Source organism: Salmo salar, chromosome 05 (assembly GCF_965601325.2).
Source record: "Salmo salar chromosome 05, fSalSal1, whole genome shotgun sequence".
NCBI classification, from domain to species: Eukaryota; Metazoa; Chordata; class Actinopteri; order Salmoniformes; family Salmonidae; genus Salmo; species Salmo salar.
The window spans coordinates 86,230,890-86,258,245 of NC_138295.1; the positions used below are offsets into that span (position 1 = coordinate 86,230,890).

The 27,356-nt window shown below is 45.2% G+C and overlaps 1 protein-coding gene across 2 annotated transcripts; it reads right to left on the reverse strand.

The window, feature by feature from the left end:
• Nucleotides 1-372: 372 nt before the first annotated feature.
• LOC106598801 (uncharacterized) lies at nucleotides 373-26,615 on the reverse strand. 2 transcript variants are annotated; one of them, XM_045719178.2, is made up of 16 exons: nucleotides 26,356-26,615; nucleotides 23,595-23,713; nucleotides 20,279-20,395; nucleotides 17,696-17,740; nucleotides 17,453-17,479; nucleotides 13,850-13,921; nucleotides 13,306-13,368; nucleotides 13,181-13,207; nucleotides 12,918-12,998; nucleotides 12,557-12,637; nucleotides 5,924-6,020; nucleotides 4,511-4,647; nucleotides 4,257-4,376; nucleotides 3,985-4,111; nucleotides 3,611-3,713; nucleotides 373-3,460 (listed from the first exon to the last, which is right to left on the reverse strand). In XM_045719178.2, exons 1-16 carry the CDS (start codon nucleotides 26,450-26,452, stop codon nucleotides 3,391-3,393), a joined length of 1,383 nt encoding a protein of 460 aa, XP_045575134.1. In that variant the 5' UTR covers nucleotides 26,453-26,615; the 3' UTR covers nucleotides 373-3,390. The 2 variants fall into 2 exon arrangements, with proteins under 2 accessions (XP_045575134.1, XP_045575133.1); XM_045719177.2 differs by having other exon boundaries at nucleotides 3,985-4,126.
• Nucleotides 26,616-27,356: the final 741 nt, after the last annotated feature.

The window sequence follows — 27,356 nt, forward strand, 5'->3', positions numbered from 1 at the left end:
AGTACAGACAGACTCAGCACTCTGTCAGCAGCTGCCTGCTGACAGCGTCTTTTCTCTGCTTGATGCAGGTCCACTGCTGTGCAGTGTGTTCTCTTCCTTCCTGAGAGAACGTCAACAGAATGTCCGTAACTGTCCGTCTGCTCCCCACCACACACCAACCATCCAATCACTGTCAACGACTGAGGAGACTCCTCTACTCGGCGATGCTGACAAACCCCTGACTCCCAGCCCCATGTCAGACCAACCAGATGCCCTGACACTAACTAGAGAGTATTGACTCTGGTCAAAAATGTGTATGCAACCATTTTTTTTTTATTTGAACATTTGATGTGAGTTCCTTGGCTGAATAAATAGCTTGTAACAGTCAACAGCTTCCATTTTCTCATCTTTATTTTGTTCTCAATAATGCACGTCTGTGTCAAACATGTCTTAATTATGAAATCAGAGGAGTTCTGAAATCCTGATATGCGAGCGCATTCACCACCACCAAGCATTGTGTAATGTTACCACATGCTACCAGTGTACCTACAGCATACAGTACACTCATATTAGCTAAACAAATGGATATTTAATGTGTTTATACACGGTGCAATGGATAATACAGTTATACCTGTCATATAAAAGTTGATGTAATATTCAGTCATTACAGTTATACAGTTACATTAACAAGAACCATCAATATTTCTTTAAAAGCATATACCTTGTCGAGAGTTGACTAATATTTACTTACAGCATGTAGGCTTCATTCACAGCCTCCTTTGGCAAATTGGTTGCATTTTAAACTTGTAAGTTACAGTACCACTAACATGCAGATATAACATTTAGAACAGTCTTGAAATTACATATTTTCATACATCCACTTTTACATGAGCAACAATATTTTCCTAAGTGTGGGTGAGGTTAAAGGTCGGCCTCCGTTGGCACGGCGACCTATAGCTTGTGGTAAAGAACAGCTTATCCTGAAACGTTCTCTTAAACTACTAAGGGAATACAGGAAGTAATGCAGACTACAACTATAGTGTTCAGTTCTCCACTGAGTGGTGCAGTAGTTCTGCTCCAGTTATTTAAGCAGGCAGGCTGGAGGTATCAAGAGGAGTACTGCTATAAATACGAGACAGAAAGATGTCCAGAGCTTTCTAACTGATGCACCGTAGACTGTCATAAGGTTTCCCACCCTAACTATCGGAATTCACTTCCTACCAAATAGCAGCTAAAAACGCTTCCTGTTCCGCAATGAGGAAATGATTTAAGAACATGTAGTAGTAGCAGTAATAATAACAGTTTGCCAGCCTTCACGTGTCATATCTCCCTGCAGACAGTAGTTCACTGAGGTCCTCCTCTTTACCTGGAGGACTGATGGCATGAGTCATCAACGTGTACAGTAAGCACTTCTGAGTGAGGAGAGGGATAGTGTAACAGTCAGTGTGCAGCACAGACTCGGTGGTCTCATCTGTGTTCTACAGTGGATATGAGGGAGGGTTTCTCTGAAAACCGCAAGCTACATTATGTTAGTGGTTCCTGAGTTAAATCGTGGAAATGTCAATCTAAACTAAAGCAAAGCTGACCTTGACCACAATGTCCAGATTCTGAACGGCCCTCTTCAACTACAGTACAGTGCCATCAAAAGCTAATAGAGCGCACGAGCCTGGCTGTCCAAATGGCACACTATCCCCTATATAGTGCACTAGTTTTAACCAGGGCCCATAGGACTCCAGTCCAAAGAAGTGCACTACATAGGGAATATGGTGTCATTTGGGACAAGACCCCGATATTCAGTTCTACCAGAAGGTGAGGGTTCCCGGTCTATCAGCTTGGCTGCTATTTCCACAGGAGGCCATCTTGGCTTAATGCTACTACTGTACAGTACATAGCTTTACTGTTCTTCTGAAGAGGATCTGACAAAGGCTTTAGATCTGCCTCTTCAGTACAGACTGACCAAGGCATTAGATCTGCCTCTTCAGAACAGACTGACCAAGGCTTAAGATCTGCCTCTTCAGTACAGACTGACCAAGGCTTTAGATCTGCCTCTTCAGTACAGACTGACCAAGGCTTTAGATCTGCCTCTTCAGTACAGACTGACCAAGGGTTAAGATCTGCCTCTTCAGTACAGACTGACCAAGGCTTAAGATCTGCCTCTTCAGTACAGACTGACCAAGGCTTTAGATCTGCCTCTTCAGTACAGACTGACCAAGGCTTAAGATCTGCCTCTTCAGTACAGACTGACCAAGGCTTTAGATCTGCCTCTTCAGTACAGACTGACCAAGGGTTAAGATCTGCCTCTTCAGTACAGACTGACCAAGGGTTAAGATCTGCCACTTCAGTACAGACTGACCAAGGCTTTAGATCTGCCTCTTCAGTACAGACTGACCAAGACTTAAGATCTGCCTCTTCAGTACAGACTGATCAAGGGTTAAGATCTGCCTCTTCAGTACAGACTGACCAAGGCTTTAGATCTTCCTCTTCAGTACAGACTGACCAAGACTTAAGATCTGCCTCTTCAGAACAGACTGACCAAGGCTTAAGATCTGCCTCTTCAGTACAGACTGACCAAGGGTTAAGATCTGCCTCTTCAGTACAGACTGACCAAGGGTTAAGATCTGCCTCTTTAGTACAGACTGACCAAGGCTCTCAGAATCCTCCTGAATACTGTATCATTATAACATGCCCCTCCTGTCCTGATTAGTAAAATGATGACATACAATATACTCCCTACGTACAATTGGAGACGTATACCTACTATATATACACAGTACGAAGCTCATGACAACAATAGTAAGTATTGTGATTGGTTAAATGCCTAGGTAGTGACATCTGTAGCCATGGTCTCACAGCAATCTCAGCCTCATGCAAATGTTACAGTACATGACGTCATTGACGTTGCAGTAAAATACACAGCACCCTGCTTCTGATTGTTCAGACCTGGTTCTCTTTAACAGTGCTACGTCGAGGTAAATATGGCTTCCGGCTCCACCCACGAGTCTCTCACTTACTCAGAGCTTTCCCATTGGCTGTCTCTCACTTTCTGGCTGTCTCTCACTTGACCGCCTCTCGTTCAGCGGCTGGTCCTATCAGGTGGGCAGAACCTCTTCAGTCTTGGGTTGAGTTTTATTTAAGACAAAGTGAAATTGTCCAGTGCTAATGGATGAGGGAGCGTTTTACTGGCCCCGGCCCCCCTCCTCGGTAGCTACATGGCTTCAGCAGCGATACAACAGAGTTAGTGGGTGTAGTTTTAGTTATTTTGTCAGGTTTAGTCCAGTTTGTCAACACTTCCTTTTTGAGTCTCTTGTTTGCAGTGTTGTTGTTGATCTTTTTTTTTGCATTACCGTCATCCTGGTTAGTACCAAAGCAAACAAGACAAGAAGGATCCCACTGCTGTGTCCAGGTTGCTCCTCATGTGAAATACTTGCAGTTTGTAGAGTCAATGACACAGTAAGGAGTGCATCTGAGATGACCATAAGACCTGGGAATCAAGGAGAAATAGAACCCTCTGTCAACTAATCATGACAAAAGCAGACAGTTACTGCTTCATAGGGAACACAAAGTTATGAAGTTACATACAGTAAGATTTGGAAAGCAGACAAGAATGGATCAAGCCAGTAAGCCTACTAACCCTGGGAGATATGAGTTGCATGTCTGATAGCCAAAGTCCTTTCCATCACATTCCTCAGCACCGTCGTAGCGATAACCATCTCCACAGTAAGCATGTTTACACTCTGAGGAGGAAGAGATGGAGAGAGAAACAGAAAAGAAAAACAGAGACACACGGAGAGAGACAGACACAGAGAGACAGATAGAGATCAATAGCCATCCAAATCTGACCGGTGCTTCTGTATGTCATCAATAGCATTATCATTTAACAAGTTCATTTATCCAAATCAACTTCCCATGCGGTAATCGAACCGACAACACCAGGCTTCAACAAACGAAACCATCAGCAGAACCAAACCACGACTCTGGTTCATCCACTCTGATAACGTGACTTACTGACGCAGCCGTCGGTGACAATCCTATTCCCGTCGTCACATTCCTCCCCGTTGGGAATCTGAACGATCCTGTCGCCACAGTAACCCTCCTGTTCCGGAGCATTCTCCGTAGACTGGAACGGCGTCAGCTGGAAGAAAGAAGTCTTTTACAGAGATTAGAAACTAAAACTAAGAAAATGAAATAAAACTGTAACTTAAAGATGAACCTTGCCAGGCAATACTGTAAGCACTTAGACATATCCCGTTTAGAAGATAGTGTATCAAGTGAGGTACCTGAATGGGCAGCCATCCGTTGGTGTCTTTGAAGTAAAGCGATCTCTGATCTTTCCGGAAGGCTAGGGCATTGTCCGTATGAAGACGATCTAGTTCTTCTTGATTGTTTACCACAAATATCTGTACGAGAAACAACAAAAGACACATTCTGGGTGAAACACAAAGACTAATTTGGCCTATTAAGTGCCTTACCTGAGGCAAGTTTATGATTCGCAATAAATGTTGATCATGTGTTACTTGTGTTGCGTGCTCACCGCTGGCACTTTAGTGTAGTCGCTCCTGGAACTATGTTCATCAAACTGTGGACTCTTGACACTAATGGAGTTACAGCTGCAAGGTCCAGGAAGACCTGGTAGCCCCCTCTCACCTTTCGTTCCAATCACGTAGAGTCCTGAACAAGAAATAAACATTTAGATCATATATTATCAATGTAGGCATATGTACAAAAAGTGATGTACACATGACACCATCTCTATATCACAGAGTACCACATTCAGAGACAGCCATGAGCGAGCTCACAGGGACTATATGTTATAAATACCTCTGATGAAATGCACTATCCTGGCCCCCTCGTCTATTTATCAAGTTGGTAAAGCAATCAACTTAATTTGCGTAGACACCTGAACAAGACACTGGCTGTCACAGTTTAATTACATGGTGACATAATGTTTGTAAATATGTAAGGAGCTTCTTGGCCCACTATGAATTTGTTTTAAGGACATGATGTCATGGCTTTAGCATCCGTCCCATCCCAGTCCCCCCCGCCACCCCACCCCGCTCATGGTATCTGTTTCACCTCAGGAGGGGGAGAGAGGGGGGGTGATCAGGTTCCTCTGAAGCTAAATATGCTCTCTGGTGTTACCTCCTGCTGTGTTTTAATGTCTGCTTCCTTTCGCTGATGCTGACACGGGAGGTTGCCTGCTTGAAGCTTCTCACACCCATCCCTGAAGCTTCTCACACCCATCCCTGAAGATTCTCACACCCATCCCTGAAGCTTCTCACACCCATCCCTGAAGATTCTCACACCCATCCCTGAAGCTTCTCAGACCCATACCTTAAGCTTCTCACACCTATCCCTGAAGCTTCTCCCACCCATCCCTGAAGCTTCTCACACCCATCCCTGAAGCTTCTCACACCCATCCCTGAAGCTTCTCAGACCCATACCTTAAGCTTCTCACACCTATCCCTGAAGCTTCTCACACCCATCCCTGAAGCTTCTCACACCCATCCCTGAAGCTTCTCACACCCATCCCTGAAGCTTCTCAGACCCATACCTTAAGCTTCTCACACCTATCCCTGAAGCTTCTCACACCTATCCCTGAAGCTTCACACACTGACAGGGCACGATATTAAATCTCAAAATATACTTTCCAGCGAGATTGTCCATTGGGCCTTTCTTTTAATTACAGGACAAGGTTTAATAATCTAGGTCTGAGAAACTAGCCTTCAGAGTCCAGAAAATGGGCAGAGCCTCCAACAAAGAACATACCAATCACTCTAAATCTGACTCGATGTTCTCCCTAGAATTCATCCAGCTATACACTCAGCCTGCATATACACAGACTGGCAACATATAGCATGTTAGCCTAGCCCCACTCCCTAGCCCTACAGCGTCCTCTAAAGAAGCGAAGCTCAGATGGGAGAGCTGATGGAGGTGGAGTCCTTACCTGAGGCTGGGAGACCTGGGGGACCAGGGTGGCCTGGGGGCCCCTGAGGACCTGCTGGACCTAGAGGGCCGATAATCCCATTGTCACCCTTCCCTCCCTGTTTAATCAGACAAGAAAAACACCACATGTAAAAACACCACATGTAAAAACATCGACAGACAAACATATGGTAAACCTTCAGTGGTCAAAACATGTCACCACATCATAGTGATTTGAAGTTACAGTATGTTGCTCAAAGAGGGCGGCAGGTAGCATAGTGGTTAGAGCGTTGGACTAGTAATCGAAAGGTTTCTAGATCAAATCTCCGAGCTGACAAGGTCAAAATCTGACGTTCTGCCCCTGAACAAGGCAGTTAACCCACTATTTCTAGGCCGTCATTGAAAATAAGAATTTGTTCTTAACTGACCTACCTAGTTAAATAAAGGTAATAAAAAGATCGGCAGAACTTTTTTAATCACAGCTTCTAACAGCATATGATATTATATCATTAAGATCCTAATGGGCAGAGCCTCCAACAAAGAACATACCAATCACTCTAAATCTGACTCTGATCCAGCTATACACTCAGCCTGCATATACACAGACTCGCATTAGTAGCTAGGTTTCCATCCAATTGGCTACGCCTGGTTTCCTGTTTCCGGTCACAACTTGCAGACTTGTTTACGCTGCTGTGCGTTTTTGTTGCCGATCTTACTTTGATACCTGACGGTTTTTTACTTTTTCATTACCGTATATTTTTACTTTTTCCCTCACTCAACTTTTTCACCCCGGAGGTTTTATCTGGACATGGTTCGTCAGGACTTCAAACAGCCGAAGCTAAGTAACATTAACATGATGCCTTCTAATTGCAGTCGTTGTACTTATAATATACAGGAGAACGATCGCCTTACGGCAAGGATAGCTGTGCTGCAAGCCCAGCTTCAGACGCGATCGTTAGGCAAGGGTAATTTCAGTGTAGGAAAGGATGAAACAGCGTCTGTGCCACCAGTAAGTACAGATAGTAACGTTAGTATAAACCCCCTCGCACGGTCCCCGCAGCCGGACATCTTTCTCATGGCTTCTGGAGGGAAACGCTGTAGGAATGCTCAACCGGTGTCGCTTATTCAGCCGACAGAAACTTTCAACCGGTTCTCCCCATTAAGCGAGTCGGAGTCGGAGGCCGAGACTTCTCTGGTCTCTACTCCTCCCGTTGTGGGGTCTGAGACGCCGACGGCTCCCACCATTAGCTCTGACAAATTGAAAACCCTAGTCATTGGCGACTCCATTACCCGCAGTATTAGACTTAAAACTAATCATCCAGCGATCATACACTGTTTACCAGGGGGCAAGGCTACCGACGTTAAGGCTAATCTAAAGACGGTGCTGGCTAAAGCTAAAACTGGCGTGTGTAGAGAGTATAGAGATATTGTTATCCACGTCGGCACCAACGATGTTAGGATGAAACAGTCAGAGGTCACCAAGCGCAACATAGCTTCAGCGTGTAAATCAGCTAGAAAGATGTGTCGGCATCGATTAATTGTCTCTGGCCCCCTCCCAGTTAGGGGGAGTGATGAGCTCTACAGCAGAGTCTCACAACTCAATCGCTGGTTGAAAACTGTTTTCTGCCCCTCCCAAAAGATAGAATTTGTAGATAATTGGCCCTCTTTCTGGGACTCACCCACAAACAGAACCAAGCCTGGCCTGTTGAGGAGTGACGGACTCCATCCTAGCTGGAGGGGTGCTCTCATCTTATCTACGAACATAGACAGGGCTCTAACTCCTCTAGCTCCACAATGAAATAGAGTGCAGGCCAGGCAGCAGGCTGTTAGCCAGCCTGCCAGCTTAGTGGAGTCTGCCACTAGCACAGTCAGCGTAGTCAGCTCAGCTTTCCCCATTGAGACCGTGTCTGTGCCTCGATCTAGGTTGGGCAAAATTAAAAATGGCGGTGTTCGCTTTAGCAATCTCACTAGTATAAAGACCTCCTCCATTCCTGCCATTATTGAAAGAGATTGTGATACCTCACATCTCAAAATTGGGTTACTTAATGTTAGATCCCTCACTTCCAAGGCAGTTATAGTCAATGAACTAATCACTGATAATAATCTTGATGTGATTGGCCTGACTGAAACATGGCTTAAGCCTGATGAATTTACTGTGTTAAATGAGGCCTCACCCCCTGGTTACATTAGTGACCATACCCCCCGTGCATCCGGCAAAGGCGGAGGTGTTGCTAACATTTACGATAGCAAATTTCAATTTACAAAAAAAAAAACAACAATGACGTTTTCGTCTTTTGAGCTTCTAGTCATGAAATCTATGCAGCCTACTCACTCACTGCATATGGCCTCCTGGGCCATATGCAGTGTTCCTCACTGAGTTCCCTGAATTCCTATCGGATCTTGTAGTCATAACAGATAATATTCTAATTTTTGGTGACTTTAACATTCACATGGAAAAGTCCACAGACCCACTCCAAAAGGCTTTCGGAGCCATCATCGACTCAGTGGGTTTTGTCCAACATGTCTCTGGACCTACCCACTGCCACAGTCATACTCTGGACCTAGTTTTGTCCCATGGAATAAATGTTGTGGATCTAAATGTTTTTCCTCATAATCCTGGACTATCGGACCACCATTTTATTACGTTTGCAATTGCAACAAATAATCTGCTCAGACCCCAACCAAGGAGCATTAAAAGTCGTGCTATAAATTCTCAGACAACCCAAAGATTCCTTGATGCCCTTCCAGACTGCCTCTGCCTACCCAAGGACGTCAGAGGACAAAAATCAGTTAACCACCTAACCGAGGAACTCAATTTAACCTTGCGCAATACCCTAGATGCAGTTGCACCCCTAAAAACTAAAAACATCTGTCATAAGAAACTAGCTCCCTGGTATACAGAAAATACACGAGCTCTGAAGCAAGCTTCCAGAAAATTGGAACGGAAATGGCGCCACACCAAACTGGAAGTCCTCCGACTAGCTTGGAAAGACAGTACCGTGCAGTATCGAAGAGCCCTTACTGCTGCTCGATCATCCTATTTTTCCAACTTAATTGAGGAAAATAAGAACAATCCGAAATTTCTTTTTGATACTGTCGCAAAGCTAACTAAAAAGCAGCCTTCGCAAATGGAGGATGGCTTTCACTTCAGCAGTAATAAATTTATGAACTTCTTTGAGGAAAAGATCATGATCATTAGAAAGCAAATTACAGACTCCTCTTTAAATCTGGGTATTCCTCCAAAGCTCCATTGTCCTGAGTCTGCACAACTCTGCCAGGACCTAGGATCAAGGGAGATACTAAAGTGTTTTAGTACTATATCTCTTGACGCAATGATGAAAATAATCATGGCCTCCAAACCCTCAAGCTGCATACTGGACCCTATTCCAACTAAACTACTGAAAGAGCTGCTTCCTGTGCTTGGCCCTCCTATGTTGAACATAATAAACGGCTCTCTATCCACCGGATGTGTACCAAGCTCACTAAAAGTGGCAGTAATAAAGCCTCTCTTGAAAAAGCCGAATCTTGATCCAGAAATTATCAAAAACTATCGGCCTATATCGAATCTTCCATTCCTCTCAAAAATTTTAGAAAAAGCTGTTGCACAGCAACTCACTGCCTTCCTGAAGACAAACAATGTATACGAAACGCTTCAGTCTGGTTTTAGACCCCATCATAGCACTGAGACTGCACTTGTGAAGGTGGTAAATTACCTTTTAATGACGTCAGACCGAGGCTCTGCATCTGTCCTCGTGCTCCTAGATCTTAGTGCCGCTTTTGATACCATCGATCACCACATTCTTTTGGAGAGATCGGAAACCCAAATTGGTCTACATGGACAAGTTCTGGCCTGGTTTAGATCTTATCTGTCGGAAAGATATCAGTTTGTCTCTGTGAATGGTTTGTCCTCTGACAAATCAATTGTAAATTTCGGTGTTCCTCAAGGTTCCGTTTTAGGACCACTATTGTTTTCACTATATATTTTACCTCTTGGGGATGTCATTCGAAAACATAATGTTAAATTTCACTGCTATGCGGACGACACACAGCTGTACATTTCAATGAAACATGGTGAAGCCCCAAAATTGCCCTCGCTAGAAGCCTGTGTTTCAGACATAAAGAAGTGGATGGCTGCAAACTTTCTACTTTTAAACTCGGACAAAACAGAGATGCTTGTTCTAGGTCCCAAGAAACAAAGAGATCTTCTGTTGAATCTGACAATTAATCTGGATGGTTGTACAGTCGTCACAAATAAAACTGTGAAGGACCTCGGCGTTACTCTGGACCCTGATCTTGTTGATCAGAACATATCAAGACTGTTTCAAGAACAGCTTTTTTCCATCTACGTAACATTGCAAAAATCAGAAATTTTCTGTCCAAAAATGACGCAGAAAAGTTCATCCATGCTTTTGTTGCTTCTAGGCTGGACTACTGCAATGCTCTACTTTCCGGCTACCCGGATAAAGCACTAAATAAACTTCAGTTAGTGCTAAATACGGCTGCTAGAATCCTGACTAGAACCAAAAAATGTGATCATATTACTCCAGTGCTAGCCTCCCTACACTGGCTTCCTGTTAAGGCAAGGGCTGATTTCAAGGTTTTACTGCTAACCTACAAAGCATTACATGGGCTTGCTCCTACCTATCTTTCCGATTTGGTCCTGCCGTACATACCTACACGTACGCTACGGTCACAAGACGCAGGCCTCCTAATTGTCCCTAGAATTTCTAAGCAAACGGCTGGAGGTAGGGCTTTCTCCTATAGAGCTCAATTTTTATGGAATGGTCTGCCTACCAATGTGAGAGACGCAGACTCAGTCTCAACCTTTAAGTCTTTACTGAAGACTTATCTCTTCAGTAGGTCCTATGATTAAGTATAGTCTGGCCCAGGAGTGTGAAGGTGAACGGAAAGGCTGGAGCAACGAACCGCCCTTGCTGTCTCTGCCTTTCCGGTTCCCCTCTTTCCACTGGGATTCTCTGCCTCTAACCCTTTTACAGGGGCTGAGTCACTGGCCTACTGGTGTTCTTCCATGCCGTCCATGGGAGGGGTGCGTCACTTGAGTGGGTTGAGTCACTGACGTGGTCTTCCTGTCTGGGTTGGCGCCCCCCCCCCCCCTTGGGTTGTGCCGTGGCGGAGATCGTTGTGGGCTATACTCGGCCTTGTCTTAGGACGGTAAGTTGGTGGTTGGAGACATCCCTCTAGTGGTGTGGGGGCTGTGCTTTGGCAAAGTGGGTGGGGTTATATCCTGCCTGTTTGGCCCTGTCCGGGGGTATCATCGGATGGGGCCACAGTGTCTTCTGATCCCTCCTGTCTCAGCCTCCAGTATTTATGCTGCAGTAGTTTATGTGTCGGGGGGCTAGGGTCAGTCTGTTACATCTGGAGTATTTCTCTTGTCTTATCCGGTGTCCTGTGTGTATTTAAATATGCTCTCTCTAATTCTCTCTTTCTCTCTTTCTGTCTTTCTCTCGGAGGACCTGAGCCCTAGGACCATGCCTCAGGACTACCTGGTATGATGACTCCTTGCTGTCCCCAGTCCACCTGGCCGTGCTGCTGCTCCAGTTTCAACTGTTCTGCCTGCGTCTATGGAACCCTGACCTGTTCACCGGACGTGCTTGTTGCACCCTCGACAACTACTATGATTATTATTATTTGACCATGCTGGTCATTTATGAACATTTTAACATTTTAACATTTTGACCATGTTCTGTTATAATATCCACCCTGCACAGCCAGAAGAGGACTGGCCACCCCTCATAGCCTGGTTCCTCTCTAGGTTTCTTCCTAGGTTTTTGGCCTTTCTAGGGAGTTTTTCCTAGGGAGTTTTTCCTAGCCACCGTGCTTCTTTCACATGCTTTGCTTGCTGTTTGGGGTTTTAGGCTGGGTTTCTGTACAGCACTTTGAGAATATCAGCTGATGTACGAAGGGCTATATAAAAATAAATTTGATTTGATAATACAGTATATCTCTCACCTGTTTAATACAGTATATCTCTCACCTGTTTAATACAGCATCTCTCTCACCTGTTTAATACAGCATCTCTCTCACCTGTTTAATGCTGTATATCTCTCACCTGTTTAATAATCAAGTATATCTCTCACCTGTTTACTAATCAAGTATTTATTTATTTATTTATTTACCGTTATTTTACCAGGTAAGTTGACTGAGAACACATTCTCATTTACAGCAATGACCTGGGGAATAGTTTCAGGGGAGGGGGGGTGAATGAGCCAACAGTAAGCTTGGGATGATTAGGTGGCCGTGATGGTTTGAGGGCCAGATTGGGAATTTAGCCAGGACACCAGGGTTAACACCCCTACTCTAACAATAAGTGCCATGGGATCTTTAGTGACCACAGAGAGTTAGGACACCTGTTTAACGTCCCACCCGAAAGACAGCACATGTCCCCAATCACTGCCCTGGGATATTATTTTAGACCAGAGGAAAGAGTGACTCCTACTGGCCCTCCAACACCACTTCCAGCAGCATCTGGTCTCCCATCCAGGGACTGACCAGGACCAACCCTGCTTAGCTTCAGAAGCAAGCCAGCAGTAGGATGCAGTATATCTCTCACCTGTTTACTAATCAAGTATATCTCTCACCTGTTTACTAATAAAGTATATCTCTCACCTGTTTAATAATAAGATATCTCTCTCACCTGTTTGCCCCTCTTCCCTGGTCTGCCCGTCGGTCCTCTATTGCCTGAGATTCCAGGTTCTCCCTTTGGACCCATTTCACCCTGAGGACATAAACCACAGCACTCCATCAACAACAACATATGCCGGTACGTCATATAAATAACTGTGGTCACATTTAGAATTGTGTTCTTGAGTTATTATGGAGGGCCAGTTGATTCTGTTTTTATCCTGTTGTTCAATGAACCTCCACTACATGTCACCCTACATTGACCTCCTCCTCCTGCTCCTCCTCCTCCTCCTCCCCTCCCTCCAGATCAACCCCAGCAGCTGATAAACATCAGATAATGTCTAGATCAAGAGATTACAAGATGTATGTCTCACTTTCTGTCCAAGCATTCCAGGAAAGCCCATTGTGCCCTTGTCTCCCTTCATCCCGCTCTCACTGCGGTCACCACGGGAACCCTGATGAGACAGACAGGAGACAAAACAACTGTAAACAAAACATCCATAAACAGGAGACCTGATCAGGCAGATACACTGAAAACACACACATGTTGCTGAACCAACCCAGAGGAACTAAAATATGGTTTGTAATGTAATAGAATAAAAGAAAGCAGTCAAAAACATTTGAAGTAATCACCCACCTTTTCTCCTTTGTATCCAGGTAAACCCTAAGAAGGAAGATCAGAGGTCTGAAGTATAGAAATTATGAATAACATTATGGTTGAAATCAGACAATTTTCTCGGTGAAAGATGAAGGTTCACAGACCTTAGGTCCAAGAGGTCCTCTTGCTCCAGGTATTCCCATCAATCCACCATCTCCCTTCTCCCCCTGCCACACGCACGCACGCACGCAGGCACACACACACACACACACACACATTCTTCATCTACCTTGACAAATAATATCATACAGACGTGGTATCTTAATTTGATCACTCTGTTGTCGCAGAGAATTTTCCTGCACCGTAGGAAATTCAAATGAGCCTCATGATTTACATAAATTCACTGAAAACACACAGTTCTCTTTCTCGATCTCACTCCTAATATATAGCCTGCTGTGGCCTATCAAAACTACAGTCCTTTCTCATTAGAAATTATCCCTTTTTTAAATAATCAAATCCTCCTGCTGCAAGATTATTTTACTCTTGCCACGAAACTGGTCAAATTAAGATCTAACACCTGTAGGTACAGGAACACACATGCCATCTTATCTTATTGCATAATTTGTGTTCTATCATTTTTTACACCATACTATGGTACGGTATAATATCATATTGACATATGGGCACCATGAAATAGGACTTACTCACCTTGGGCCCATTTGGTCCTGGCCACCCGGCTGGTCCCTGGCGCCCCGGGAGACCTGGAGGCCCAGTCCGACCCTGATGGGCCACAACATAATTTCTTTAGCACAGGGTTCCCAAATAGTTTTTGTGTGGGGGACCCCTTTTGTGATAGCAAATTCATCAGGGACCCCCTCATAATATCAGAACACAAGTCCTACTTCAGAGTGGACTATAAATAGCATACAAGCAATTTTACTATGACTTCAAGTCTTGGGCCCTGGGAAATACATCTTTAAAGGCCCCCCTCTTAGCGTCAGAGAAGAAAAGCTCATTACTTGTAATTCTACACATTTTGCCTTTGGGCATAGAGGCCATTTTGCCATTTTAAAGCTAATTTCTTGCAATTCTAGTACCAGTGTAAATTTCGTCAACAATAACTATCACAGAAAATACTTGACAACTTATTTTTTCTGACTAAAGCTATGATAATGAGACGCCCTGGGGGAAAAAACGATAACTGTAACAGAACAGCCTCAATTCGTCGGGGCATGGAGTCTACAAGGTGTCGAAAGCATTCCACAGGGATGCTGGCCCATGTTGACTCCAATGCTTCCCACAGTTGTGGCAAGTTGCTGGATGTCCTTTGGGGTGGTTGACCATTCTTGATACACACAGGAAACTGAGCATGAAAAACCCAGCAGCGTTGCAGTTCTTGACACAAACTGGTGCGCCTGGCACCTACTACCATACCCCGTTCAAAGGCACTTAAATATTTTGTCTTGCCCATTCACCCTCTGAATGGCACACATACACAATCCATGTCCCAATTGTCTCAAGGCTTAAAAATCCTTCTTTAACCTGTTTCCTCCCCTTCATCTACACTGACTGAAGTGGATTTAACAAATTACATCAATACGGGATCATAACTTTCTCCTGGATTCACCTGGTCAGTCTATGTTATGGAAAGAACACTCTCTTCAAACAATAGCATGGTATTCTTTCACTGTAATAGCTACTGTAAATTGGACAGTGCAGTTAGATTAACAACAATTTAAGCTTTCTGCCAATATCAGATATGTATATGTCCTGCGAAATTTTCTTGTTACTTACAACCTCATGCTAATCGCATTAGCCTACGTTAGCTCAACCTTCCTGAGGGGGACCCACCAATCCTGTAGAGGTTATGGAAAGAGCATAATGTTTTTCCGTAATGTTTTGTCCACTCAGTGTAAATCCTTATTATATTGTTTGAGTGTCGTTTCTATATAGCCTACACTTTCTCATTCTGAACTTCTGACAAGTGGAATGGATGTGGCTTGATGAAAATGACCACATGAGCAGCTGCCTCTCACCGATGTGACAGCTCGAACAGAGTTACACCTCTGACACCGCCAAAACATCAGCTATGCAGGTGTTGGCTATCGCCTGTTAACACTTGATCTGATTAAATCTAGGTCTAAGACTAAAACTAAAATAGGTGACCAAATTAGTTCTACCCATTTTGCCAAGGAGACTGGCAAATGTTGCAGTTTTAGGCATAAATTACAGTGCCATTATGTTCAAAACAACATTTTGGGGAATACAAGAAGAATTTAGAATGTATAATTGATGGAGAACTGTGGATACCTATGTACAGATGAACCTCCCAGTCCCAGGCTGTGCGTCTGAGGTTTAACAGAAATTGTGGTTGAATAATACATTGTATTGTATTGCACCCTCTAGTCTAAAAACTTTTCACAGATCCCTTCTGCAAAATGTGTTTAATCGGTTGTTGCTAGCAATATTAATTTAAAAACATTTGATTAATGAATGTATTATTATTGTTGTTAAAAAAATAAGAATCATGCCGCAGACTCCCTGCAGAAGCTCCACTTTGGGAATCCCTGATTTAGCAGACTTTTACAGTTATCACACATTACCACAGGAGGTTGGTGGCACCTCAATTGGGGAGGACGGACTCATGGTAATGGTTGGAGCGGATATTGTGGAATGGTATCAAATACATCAAACACATGGTTTCCATGGTTTCTATGGTCCTCCCCTCAGCAGCCTCATGTGTACGGTACATAGGGTATGTCTGGGAATAGCTGAGCCATATCAGAACCGTTAGAACACTACTTCAACCAGACCAGAAGTTCTGAACTGACTAGAAAACACAGGGCATGAAGACTGCCATATATACAAAATTACCAGCTGACCTAGCATCATTTAAAAAACAAAAGCATTATTGAATGAATCAGCAGCTATCCATGTAAGCTGTGTAGTGTACAGTATAATATTTCCATGTGTAATATCATAGAAGTAACATACAGCAGGAGTTACAAACATGATTGTTCTGAATAGTTACAGAGAATTCCATAAGCCGGTCGGGATGTTGACATGACAACCTGTGTTCTGTTTTTACCCTGGTCCATCATGTGGAGAGAGAGGACTTTAACAAGGTCTGTCACTCTGTCCTCTTTAATTAAATGATAGGCCGTATATATAGAACAGGACGGCCCTCTGCTTGTGGGAAATAAAATGATTTATGGTCTGGCTCGAGCACAAAGCCAAATTGCACTGCAATGCTGCTGCTGTACACAGCCAGCCCTGCAGCTCAGACAGAGCAGGGCAGTGACTGAGGACACGTCCCAAATGGAACCCTATTCTCTATATAGTGCACTACTTTTGACCATGGGCCCTGGTCAAAAGTATTGAACTATAAAGGGAATAGGGTGCCATTTGGGACGCAGTGTGAAGCTCTCCCAACGGAACTGTTTTAATACATAACTGCAGACACCAATTGATTAGGACCACACTACTCTTCTGACAGGTCTCACTCCTCTCCTGTCCCTCCGACAATGATCTATTTTCTATACAATACATCTCTATGTGAAGGTGCTGTAACGCTGCATCCTCCTGAACAGGAAGGGTGAAGGGTGAAGCTGGATAGGTTTCAGGAGCTAACAGGGTGACCATAAGTTCCCCATCTGTTAGAGGAGACATGGGACGGGATGGGAGGTTCATCCACTCTCCTCTCCAACTCAGCAGAATGATTCTATCCATCTTCTATCTCAGCGGCTCTCTCTGTTATCCTAGCTGTCCTGGCATCGTGTCCAGGTTGTGCTGCTTGTCTTTCTCTCTCTCTCTGTTTCCTAGCTGTCCTGGCATCGTGTCCAGGTTGTGCTGCTTGTCTTTCTCTCTCTGTGTCCTAGCTGTCCTGGCATCGTGTCCAGGTTGTGCTGCTTGTGTTTCTCTCTCTGTATCCTAGCTGTCCTGGCATCGTGTCCAGGTTGTGCTGCTTGTCTTTCTCTCTCTGTTTTCTAGCTGTCCTGGCATCGTGTCCAGGTTGTGCTGCTTGTCTTTCTCTCTCTGTGTCCTAGCTGTCCTGGCATCGTGTCCAGGTTGTGCTGCTTGTCTTTCTCTCTCTGTTTCCTAGCTGTCCTGGCATCGTGTCAAGGTTGTGCTGCTTGTCTTTCTCTGAATTTCATAATGCTCATAAGCAGGCAGCGGGCGGACAGGCGGGCGGACAGGCGGGCGGCGGGGACGTGAGTTACAGCCCACCAGACAGACTGAGGAGGGACTGGATCCCATTTTTCAGCAAATCCACTTAGCAGAGCTAATAGAATGATCAATGGGTGCTCTCACCTTTTGTCCAGGTCGTCCCAGTTCTCCCTGGCAACAAGATCGTTGGATGGAGGTGGAGAGAGAGAGAGAGAGAAAGAGAGAGAGAGAGAGAGAGAGAGAGAGAGAGAGAGAGAGCGAGAAAGAGAGACAAAGAGAGAGAGAGATATAACTGCTGCTTTTTCATACAAGGCCTTTCCGCTTCGTATAATGGCAGTTTTCAATCATTCAACTGTTTATAAAAAACTGTTCATAAATGACACTTACCTTTTCACCTTTTGGTCCCTTCAGACCTGGTAGCCCAGCTGGACCCTGTAGAAGGTCAACAATAATCAGATATCTAACCAATCAGAACATGGGCTTTTTCTGTCTTTATGCCATCGACTGATTATTTACAATCCCAGTAATATTCTAAATATTATTTCCCTTCACAATGTCATTTCAATGAGCAGGTACAGGATCCATACTGACACCAAATGTGTTTGTTGTTAGCTTCCTTTGCAGTCAGCTAACTCCGGTGCCATACTGTATAGGCTAAATTGTGTATGAATACGGATGTGAAAGACAAATCTGAAGAGTCTACCAATCATGTTCTCCTCTCCGTGACAGGTTGCCATCTAGGCAAGTGGCCATTTATAGGACTCTGGAATTACTATAGGATTGTCTGCATTACAACACCACCACCCTCCACACAGCAACACCACCACCCTCCAAACAGCAACACCACCACTCACCACACAGCAACACCACCACCCTCACCCTCCACACAGCAACACCACCACAACACCACCACCCTCCACACAGCAACACCACCACAACACCACCACCCTCCACACAGCAACACCACCACAACACCACCACCCTCCACACAGCAACACCACCACCCACCACAACACCACCACCCACCACACAGCAACACCACCACAACACCCCCACCCTCCACACAGCAACACCAACACAACACCACCACCCTCCACACAGCAACACCACCACCCACCACAACACCACCACCCACCAACACAACACCACCACCCTCCACACAGCAACACCACCACAACACCACCACCCTCCACACAGCAACACCACCACCCTCCGCACAGCAACACCACCACCCACCCACCCTCCACACAGCAACACCACCACCCACTCACCCTCCACACAGCAACACCACCACCCTCCACACAGCAACACCACCACCCTCCACACAGCAACACCACCACCCTCCACATGGCAACACCACCACCCTCCACACGGCAACACCACCACCCACCCACCCTCCACACGGCAACACCACCAAACACCCACCCTCCACACAGCAACACCACCACCCACCCACCCTCCACACAGCAACACCACCACCCTCCACATGGCAACACCACCACCCTCCACACGGCAACACCACCACCCACCCACCCTCCACACGGCAACACCACCAAACACCCACCCTCCACACAGCAACACCACCACCCACCCACCCTCCACACAGCAACACCACCACCCTCCACACGGCAACACCACCACCCTCTGCACAGCAACACCACCACCCTCCCACCCTCCACACGGCAACACCACCACCCTCCACACAGCAACACCATCACCAACCCACCCTCCACACGGCAACACCACCACCCTCCGCACAGCAACACCACCACCCACCCACCCTCTGCACAGCAACACCACCACCCTCCCACCCTCCACACAGCAACACCACCACCCTCCACACAGCAACACCACCACCCTCCACACAGCAACACCACCACCCTCCACAAGGCAACACCACCACCCACCCTCCGCACAGCAACACCACCACCCACCCACCCACCATCCACACAGCAACACCACCACCCTCCACACAGCAACACCACCACCCTCCACACAGCAACACCACCACCCTCCACAAGGCAACACCACCACCCACCCTCCGCACAGCAACACCACCACCCACCCACCCACCATCCACACAGCAATACCACCACCCTCCACACAGTAACACCACCACCCTCCGCACAGCAACACCACCACCCACCCACCATCCACACAGCAACACCACCACCTTCCACACAGTAACACCACCACCCTCCGCACAGCAACACCACCACCCACCCACCATCCACACAGCAACACCACCACCCACCCACCATCCACACAGCAACACCACCACCCTCCACACAGCAATACCACCACCCTCCACACAGTAACACCACCACCCTCCACACAGCAACACCACCACCACCCTCCACACAGCAACACCACCACCCTCCACACAGCAAAACCACCACCACCCTCCACACAGCAATACAGGAATTGACGATACAGGAATTGACGATACAGGAATTGACTCCCTCCACTCAATATATCTTTCCAAGCAGACTGGGCTGTTTGGTTTGTTTCTAAGAATGGTGTGTGGAGGGACGGAGAGTAGTGGCAGCCAGTGGAAAAAGGCTATTTGTGTCGTGTCTAAATGTGGAGCATTAATGGGCTGCTGTGTTGCAGAGCTCCATGTAATCCCCGTCCCTGTCCCTGTCCCCAGCTCTAGAGGTACAAGAGGAAGGGAGAAGGATCTCACACGGGTCTCAGATGGTAAAGAGTTGCTAGAGGCCTATAGAGGACTTAGCCAACCCCCCCAACACCTGTATACCACCATTACTGACAAGTAAGGAAGCTCAGGCAACTAACTGGGATCTCCACCTGATAAACCCTGATTAAATACTCTTCCAAATATTTGCATTATAACCGTATTATAACTGTATTGGCCATTATCTGGCTTAAAAAATATATATATTGAATTGATGAAGCCAGTGGGATGACAACGTTAACAGAAGACAGTTGGGGGTGGATAAGTTTACCTACCTGAGGACCGGGGGGTCCGTTGGGGCCAGGGGGGCCTGGGACACAGCTGGGACCTTTCAGCTCCGTCCCTGTATCTGGATCTTCTCTGTGATTACCCCCCTTACTGGACTCCTCATTCTAAACCAATCAGACAAAAACACTCTTCCATTCAGTCATCAGCTCTAAGAGGACCCTCTAACAGAGAGAGTTGTATTTCTAACAGGACCCTCTAACAGACAGAGTTGTATCTCTAACAGGACCCTCTAACAGACAGAGTTGTATCTCTAACAGGACCCTCTAACAGACAGAGTTGTATTTCTAACAGGACCCTCTAACAGACAGAGTTGTATCTCTAACAGGACCCTCTAACAGACAGAGTTGTATTTCTAAGAGGACCCTCTAACAGACAGAGTTGTATCTCTAACAGGACCCTCTAACAGACAGAGTTGTATCTCTAACAGGACCCTCTAACAGACAGAGTTGTATCTCTAACAGGACCCTCTAACAGACAGAGTTGTATCTCTAACAGGACCCTCTAACAGACAGAGTTGTATCTCTAACAGGACCCTCTAACAGACAGAGTTGTATCTCTAACAGGACCCTCTAACAGACAGAGTTGTATCTCTAACAGGACCCTCTAACAGACAGAGTTGTATCTCTAACAGGACCCTCTAACAGACAGAGTTGTATCTCTAACAGGACCCTCTAACAGACAGAGTTGTATCTCTAACAGGACCCTCTAACAGACAGAGTTGTATCTCTAACAGGACCCTCTAACAGACAGAGTTGTATCTCTAACAGGACCCTCTAACAGACAGAGTTGTATCTCTAAGAGGACCATCTAACAGACAGAGTTGTATTTCTAACAGGACCCTCTAACAGACAGAGTTGTATCTCTAACAGGACCCTCTAACAGACAGAGTTGTATCTCTAACAGGACCCTCTAACAGACAGAGTTGTATCTCTAACAGGACCCTCTAACAGACAGAGTTGTATCTCTAACAGGACCCTCTAACAGACAGAGTTGTATCTCTAACAGGACCCTCTAACAGACAGAGTTGTATCTCTAACAGGACCCTCTAACAGACAGAGTTGTATCTCTAACAGGACCCTCTAACAGACAGAGTTGTATCTCTAACAGGACCCTCTAACAGACAGAGTTGTATTTCTAACAGGACCCTCTAACAGACAGAGTTGTATCTCTAACAGGACCCTCTAACAGACAGAGTTGTATCTCTAACAGGACCCTCTAACAGACAGAGTTGTATTTCTAACAGGACCCTCTAACAGACAGAGTTGTATCTCTAACAGGACCCTCTAACAGACAGAGTTGTATCTCTAACAGGACCCTCTAACAGACAGAGTTGTATCTCTAACAGGACCCTCTAACAGACAGAGTTGTATCTCTAACAGGACCCTCTAACAGACAGAGTTGTATCTCTAACAGGACCCTCTAACAGACAGAGTTGTATTTCTAACAGGACCCTCTAACAGACAGAGTTGTATCTCTAACAGGACCCTCTAACAGACAGAGTTGTATCTCTAACAGGACCCTCTAACAGACAGAGTTGTATCTCTAACAGGACCCTCTAACAGACAGAGTTGTATCTCTAACAGGACCCTCTAACAGACAGAGTTGTATCTCTAACAGGACCCTCTAACAGACAGAGTTGTATCTCTAACAGGACCCTCTAACAGACAGAGTTGTATTTCTAACAGGACCCTCTAACAGACAGAGTTGTATCTCTAACAGGACCCTCTAACAGACAGAGTTGTATCTCTAACAGGACCCTCTAACAGACAGAGTTGTATCTCTAACAGGACCCTCTAACAGACAGAGTTGTATCTCTAACAGGACCCTCTAACAGACAGAGTTGTATCTCTAACAGGACCCTCTAACAGACAGAGTTGTATCTCTAACAGGACCCTCTAACAGAGAGTTGTATTTCTAACAGGACCCTCTAACAGACAGAGTTGTATCTCTAACAGGACCCTCTAACAGACAGAGTTGTATTTCTAACAGGACCCTCTAACAGACAGAGTTGTATCTCTAACAGGACCCTCTAACAGACAGAGTTGTATCTCTAACAGGACCCTCTAACAGACAGAGTTGTATCTCTAACAGGACCCTCTAACAGACAGAGTTGTATCTCTAACAGGACCCTCTAACAGAGAGTTGTATTTCTAACAGGACCCTCTAACAGACAGAGTTGTATCTCTAACAGGACCCTCTAACAGACAGAGTTGTATCTCTAACAGGACCCTCTAACAGACAGAGTTGTATCTCTAACAGGACCCTCTAACAGACAGAGTTGTATCTCTAACAGGACCCTCTAACAGACAGAGTTGTATCTCTAACAGGACCCTCTAACAGACAGAGTTGTATCTCTAACAGGACCCTCTAACAGACAGAGTTGTATCTCTAACAGGACCCTCTAACAGACAGAGTTGTATCTCTAACAGGACCCTCTAACAGACAGAGTTGTATCTCTAACAGGACCCTCTAACAGACAGAGTTGTATCTCTAACAGGACCCTCTAACAGAGAGTTGTATTTCTAACAGGACCCTCTAACAGACAGAGTTGTATCTCTAACAGGACCCTCTAACAGACAGAGTTGTATCTCTAACAGGACCCTCTAACAGAGAGAGTTGTATTTCTAACAGGACCCTCTAACAGACAGAGTTGTATCTCTAACAGGACCCTCTAACAGACAGAGTTGTATCTCTAACAGGACCCTCTAACAGACAGAGTTGTATCTCTAACAGGACCCTCTAACAGACAGAGTTGTATCTCTAACAGGACCCTCTAACAGACAGAGTTGTATCTCTAACAGGACCCTCTAACAGACAGAGTTGTATCTCTAACAGGACCCTCTAACAGACAGAGTTTTATCTCTAACAGGACCCTCTAACAGACAGAGTTGTATTTCTAAGAGGACCCTCTAACAGACAGAGTTGTATCTCTAACAGGACCCTCTAAGGTCGTATCCCCTCATCAACCCTGATCTGCAGTCAGCACTCGTGGGAGACCAGTTAATCCATTGCTTCCTGCACACACCTACTCTATCATCATACCTACTCTATCATCAGAAATCCCTACTGCTCTTAGTCAGTGGCGGAGGAGGGCAAGAGGGAGGCTAAGTCAGAAATGACACGCTGTTCCCTATACTTTATAGTCCACTAATTTTGACCACAGCCCTATCAAATGTAGTACGCTAAATAGGGAATAGGGTGCCATTTGGAACGTAGCCAGGGAGTGAGGTTTGGACAGCACCCAAGGACAAATCAACAATCATACACTTGTCACACGGGCAAGTCACATGACTTTGGACTCACATGACCACTGCGGTGCCACAGTGAGGGAGGAGGGGGGAACAGGGGGGGCGGGGGTGGACTCAGTAAACAGCAGGGGTTGAATGTCCTCTGCTGGTCCAGGGCAGGTTGTTGTTGGAGAGCTGAGGAAAGTAGTGGACAGTACGGTAAGTCAGTCACATGGGAAATAAACACACACCGACCCTGCAGAGGATGTCCTTGTAATAGACATATTTCATTTGTTTGTCATGTTGACATCAGTGGGAAATTAAATGAATAGAGTCAGTGTCAAAACTAGTTGAAGGGGCTTAAAGAAAACTCAATGTTGGCTTATTTCTAACTGCATCAGAGTGGATGGTAAGGTGTGTATAACAATCTGTATGTTACTGCATCCTGCAGAGGCAGAGACCAGACAACACCTCACTAACAAGCCATAAAGGAAAAGCTCCTGCATAGGGGCATTGGCAAAGAAGTGGTGTTGCAGCTTCCAAGTTAAAATCCACTCAATCAGCAGATCCTCCCCTTCACAGCAAACATCAGCTGAACTGAAAGTGATCTGTAAATGTATCCAAATGTACAGCTGTGGCCAAATGTTTTGAGAATGACACAAATATTAATTTTCACAAAGTCTGCTGCCTCAGTTTGTATAATGGCAATTTGCATATACTCCAGAATGTTATGAAGAGTGATCAGATGAATTGCAATTAATTGCAAAGTCCCTCTTTGCCATGCAAATGACCTGAATCCCCCAAAAACATTTCCACTGCATTTCAGCCTTGCCACAAAAGGACCAGCTGACATCACGTCAGTGATTCTCTCGTTAACACAGGTGTGAGTGTTGACGAGGACAAGGCTGGAGATCACTCTGTCATGCTGATTGAGTTCGAATAACAGACTGGAAGCTTCAAAAGGAGGGTGGTGCTTGGAATCATTGCTCTTCCTCTGTCAATCATGGTTACCTGCAAGGAAACACGTGCCGTCATCATTGCTTTGCACAAAACGGGCTTCACAGGCAAGGATATTGCTGCCAGTAAGATTGCACCTAAATCAACCATTTATCGGATCATCAAGAACTTCAAGGAGAGCGGTTCAATTGTTGTGAAGAAGGCTTCAGGGAGCCCAAGAAAGTCCAGCAAGCACCAGGACCGTCTCCTAAAGTTGATTCAGCTGCGGGATCGGGGCACCACCAGTACAGAGCTTGCTCAGGAATGGCAGCAGGCAGGTGTGAGTGCATCTGCACGCACAGTGAGGCAAAGATTTTTGGAGGATGGCCTGGTGTCAAGAAGTGCAGCAGAGAAGCCACTTCTTTCCAGGAAAAACATCAGGGACATACTGATATTCTGCATAAGGTACAGGGATTGGACTGCTGAGGACTGGGGTAAAGTCATTTTCTCTGATGAATCCCCTTTCCGATTGTTTGGGGCATCCAGAAAAAAGCTTGTGCGGAGAAGATAAGGTGAGCGCTACCATCAGTCCTGTGTCATGCCAACCGTAAAGCATCCTGAGACCATTCATGTGTGGGGTTGCTTCTCAGCCAAGGGAGTGCGCTCACTCACAAATTTGCCTAAGAACACAGCCATGAATAAAGAATGGTACCAACACATCCTCTGAGAACAACTTCTCCCAACCATCCAGGAACAGTTTGGTGACGAACAATGCCTTTCTAGCATGATGGGGCACCTTGCCATAAGGCAAAAGTGAGAACTAAGTGGCTCGGGGAACAAAACATGGATATTTTGGGTCCATGGCCAGGAAACTCCCCAGACCTTAATCCCATTGAGAACTTGTGGTCAATCCTCAAGAGGTGGGTGGACAAACAAACAACCCAGAAATTCTGACAAACTCCAAGCATTGATTATGCAAGAATGGGCTGCCATCAGTCAGGATGTGGCCCTGAAGTTAATTGACAGCATGCCAGGGCGGATTGCAGAGGTCTTGAAAAAGAAGGGTCAACACTGCAAATATTGACTCTTTCCATCAACTTCATGTAATTGTCAATAAAAGCCTTTGACACTTATGAAATGTTTGTAATTATACTTCAGTATTCCATAGTAACATCTGACAAAAATATCTAAAGACACTGAAGCAGCAAACTTTGTGGAAATTAATATTTGTGTTATTCTCAAAACTTTTGGCCACGACTGTACAGTCTGGTAGGTTATTGACAATACTAGAAGCTAGAACTGGTATCTACATAGATATACAAAAACAAGTAAAATAGCTCTACAAATCTAACACATAATAACTAGAATCCAATAAGAACAGCAGAATATTCAGACTGGGAGCTGTAACATGATACGTGTAGTCATCCACACTGGAGAGAGCTGCTCCTGGCTCTGGCTGAATACACATATGAAGCACCATATGCCCGCCTCCCTGTCAGGAACTGTCCACAGACGCTATTTATAGAGACATTTCCATTCTGACAGCATTTCATATTCCAGAAATTAAGGGGAAATACACAGGAACACACGCAGTTCTTCAAAGTGCAAAGACAATCAGGATAAGACATGACATGGGGTTTACCCAGGGTCGGACTGCAGCTTGTCAAAACTGTGCATGACATATTCCTGCACGCACACAAACACACATATAAACACACACACACACACACACACACATATAAACACACACACATATATAAACACACACACACATATAAACACACACACACACACATATAAACACACACACACACATATATAAACACACACACATATAAACACACACACACACATGCATGAGTATGCGCATGTACACACACACACACGGCTGGCTCTCTTACCTGCTGGGAATGAGAGAATATTGTCCAGGAAAGAGGACTGAGACAAGACATAACAAAACAATAGTGGAAGATAGAGTCCAAATGTGATAAGGATCATGCTGCTGTCAATACAATGCCCTGTCTGTCTCTAACTTGGGTTTACTGAGGAGCCACAGCAAAACGACTCCACTCTCACTCTCTCTAACTCTCTCTTGCCTACTGCCCTCTTCCTCAACACCCAGCTCTCTCCTCTCTCAGTATCCCTGCGTCTTTAGGAGGGGGGTGCCTGCCAACCATTGCCCATTAAATCTATCTCCTGCATCAGTGTGCGCTAAATTTACAGGAGGCAACGTGTCAGCTGACCTTTGTGACAATATTAGAATCTTACTACTGCAAGGGATGCCTTTCTTAATCGTTTCCCCTCTCCTCTCATAAGGATACAAGATGACAAAATATACTACATGGCTGGAATGTCATTGGAAAGACAAAGACCATACTATGTGGTCACTTCACAACTGTAGAAAAATAAACAGAACACAATTTCCCAAGGTATATGATATTGTACATGTTGCACAAGACAAGGAAAAATAAACACGGTTCTGTCATGAATGCATGCAAATCGCAATGCACCTGTGGCGAGTTGTCACCGTAAAAAAATATAATCGAAAACATTTGTTAGATTATACGATTATTATCAGAAAAATAAGGTTTAGATATTAAAAGCGCACCACATTGATACGCAGTGAATAGGACTCCACTTGTGTCACACAGCATTCACTACATCGGTCTCTGAGGATATATCGATTAGACCACATCAATTTATCAGCCTCTGCCGCAACATTAATGGCCAGGCATTTATAAAGAGGCACTTGGATCGTGGGCTGGCAGGGGAGCAATATAGACGCCAGTATCCATTTAAATAAATTTATGTAAAAGTTTATAATTATATTTGACAATGTCTCCCAATTAGAGCAATCAATTATTTGCAGGTGTAGATGATTGCCATGACTTGAATTTTACGT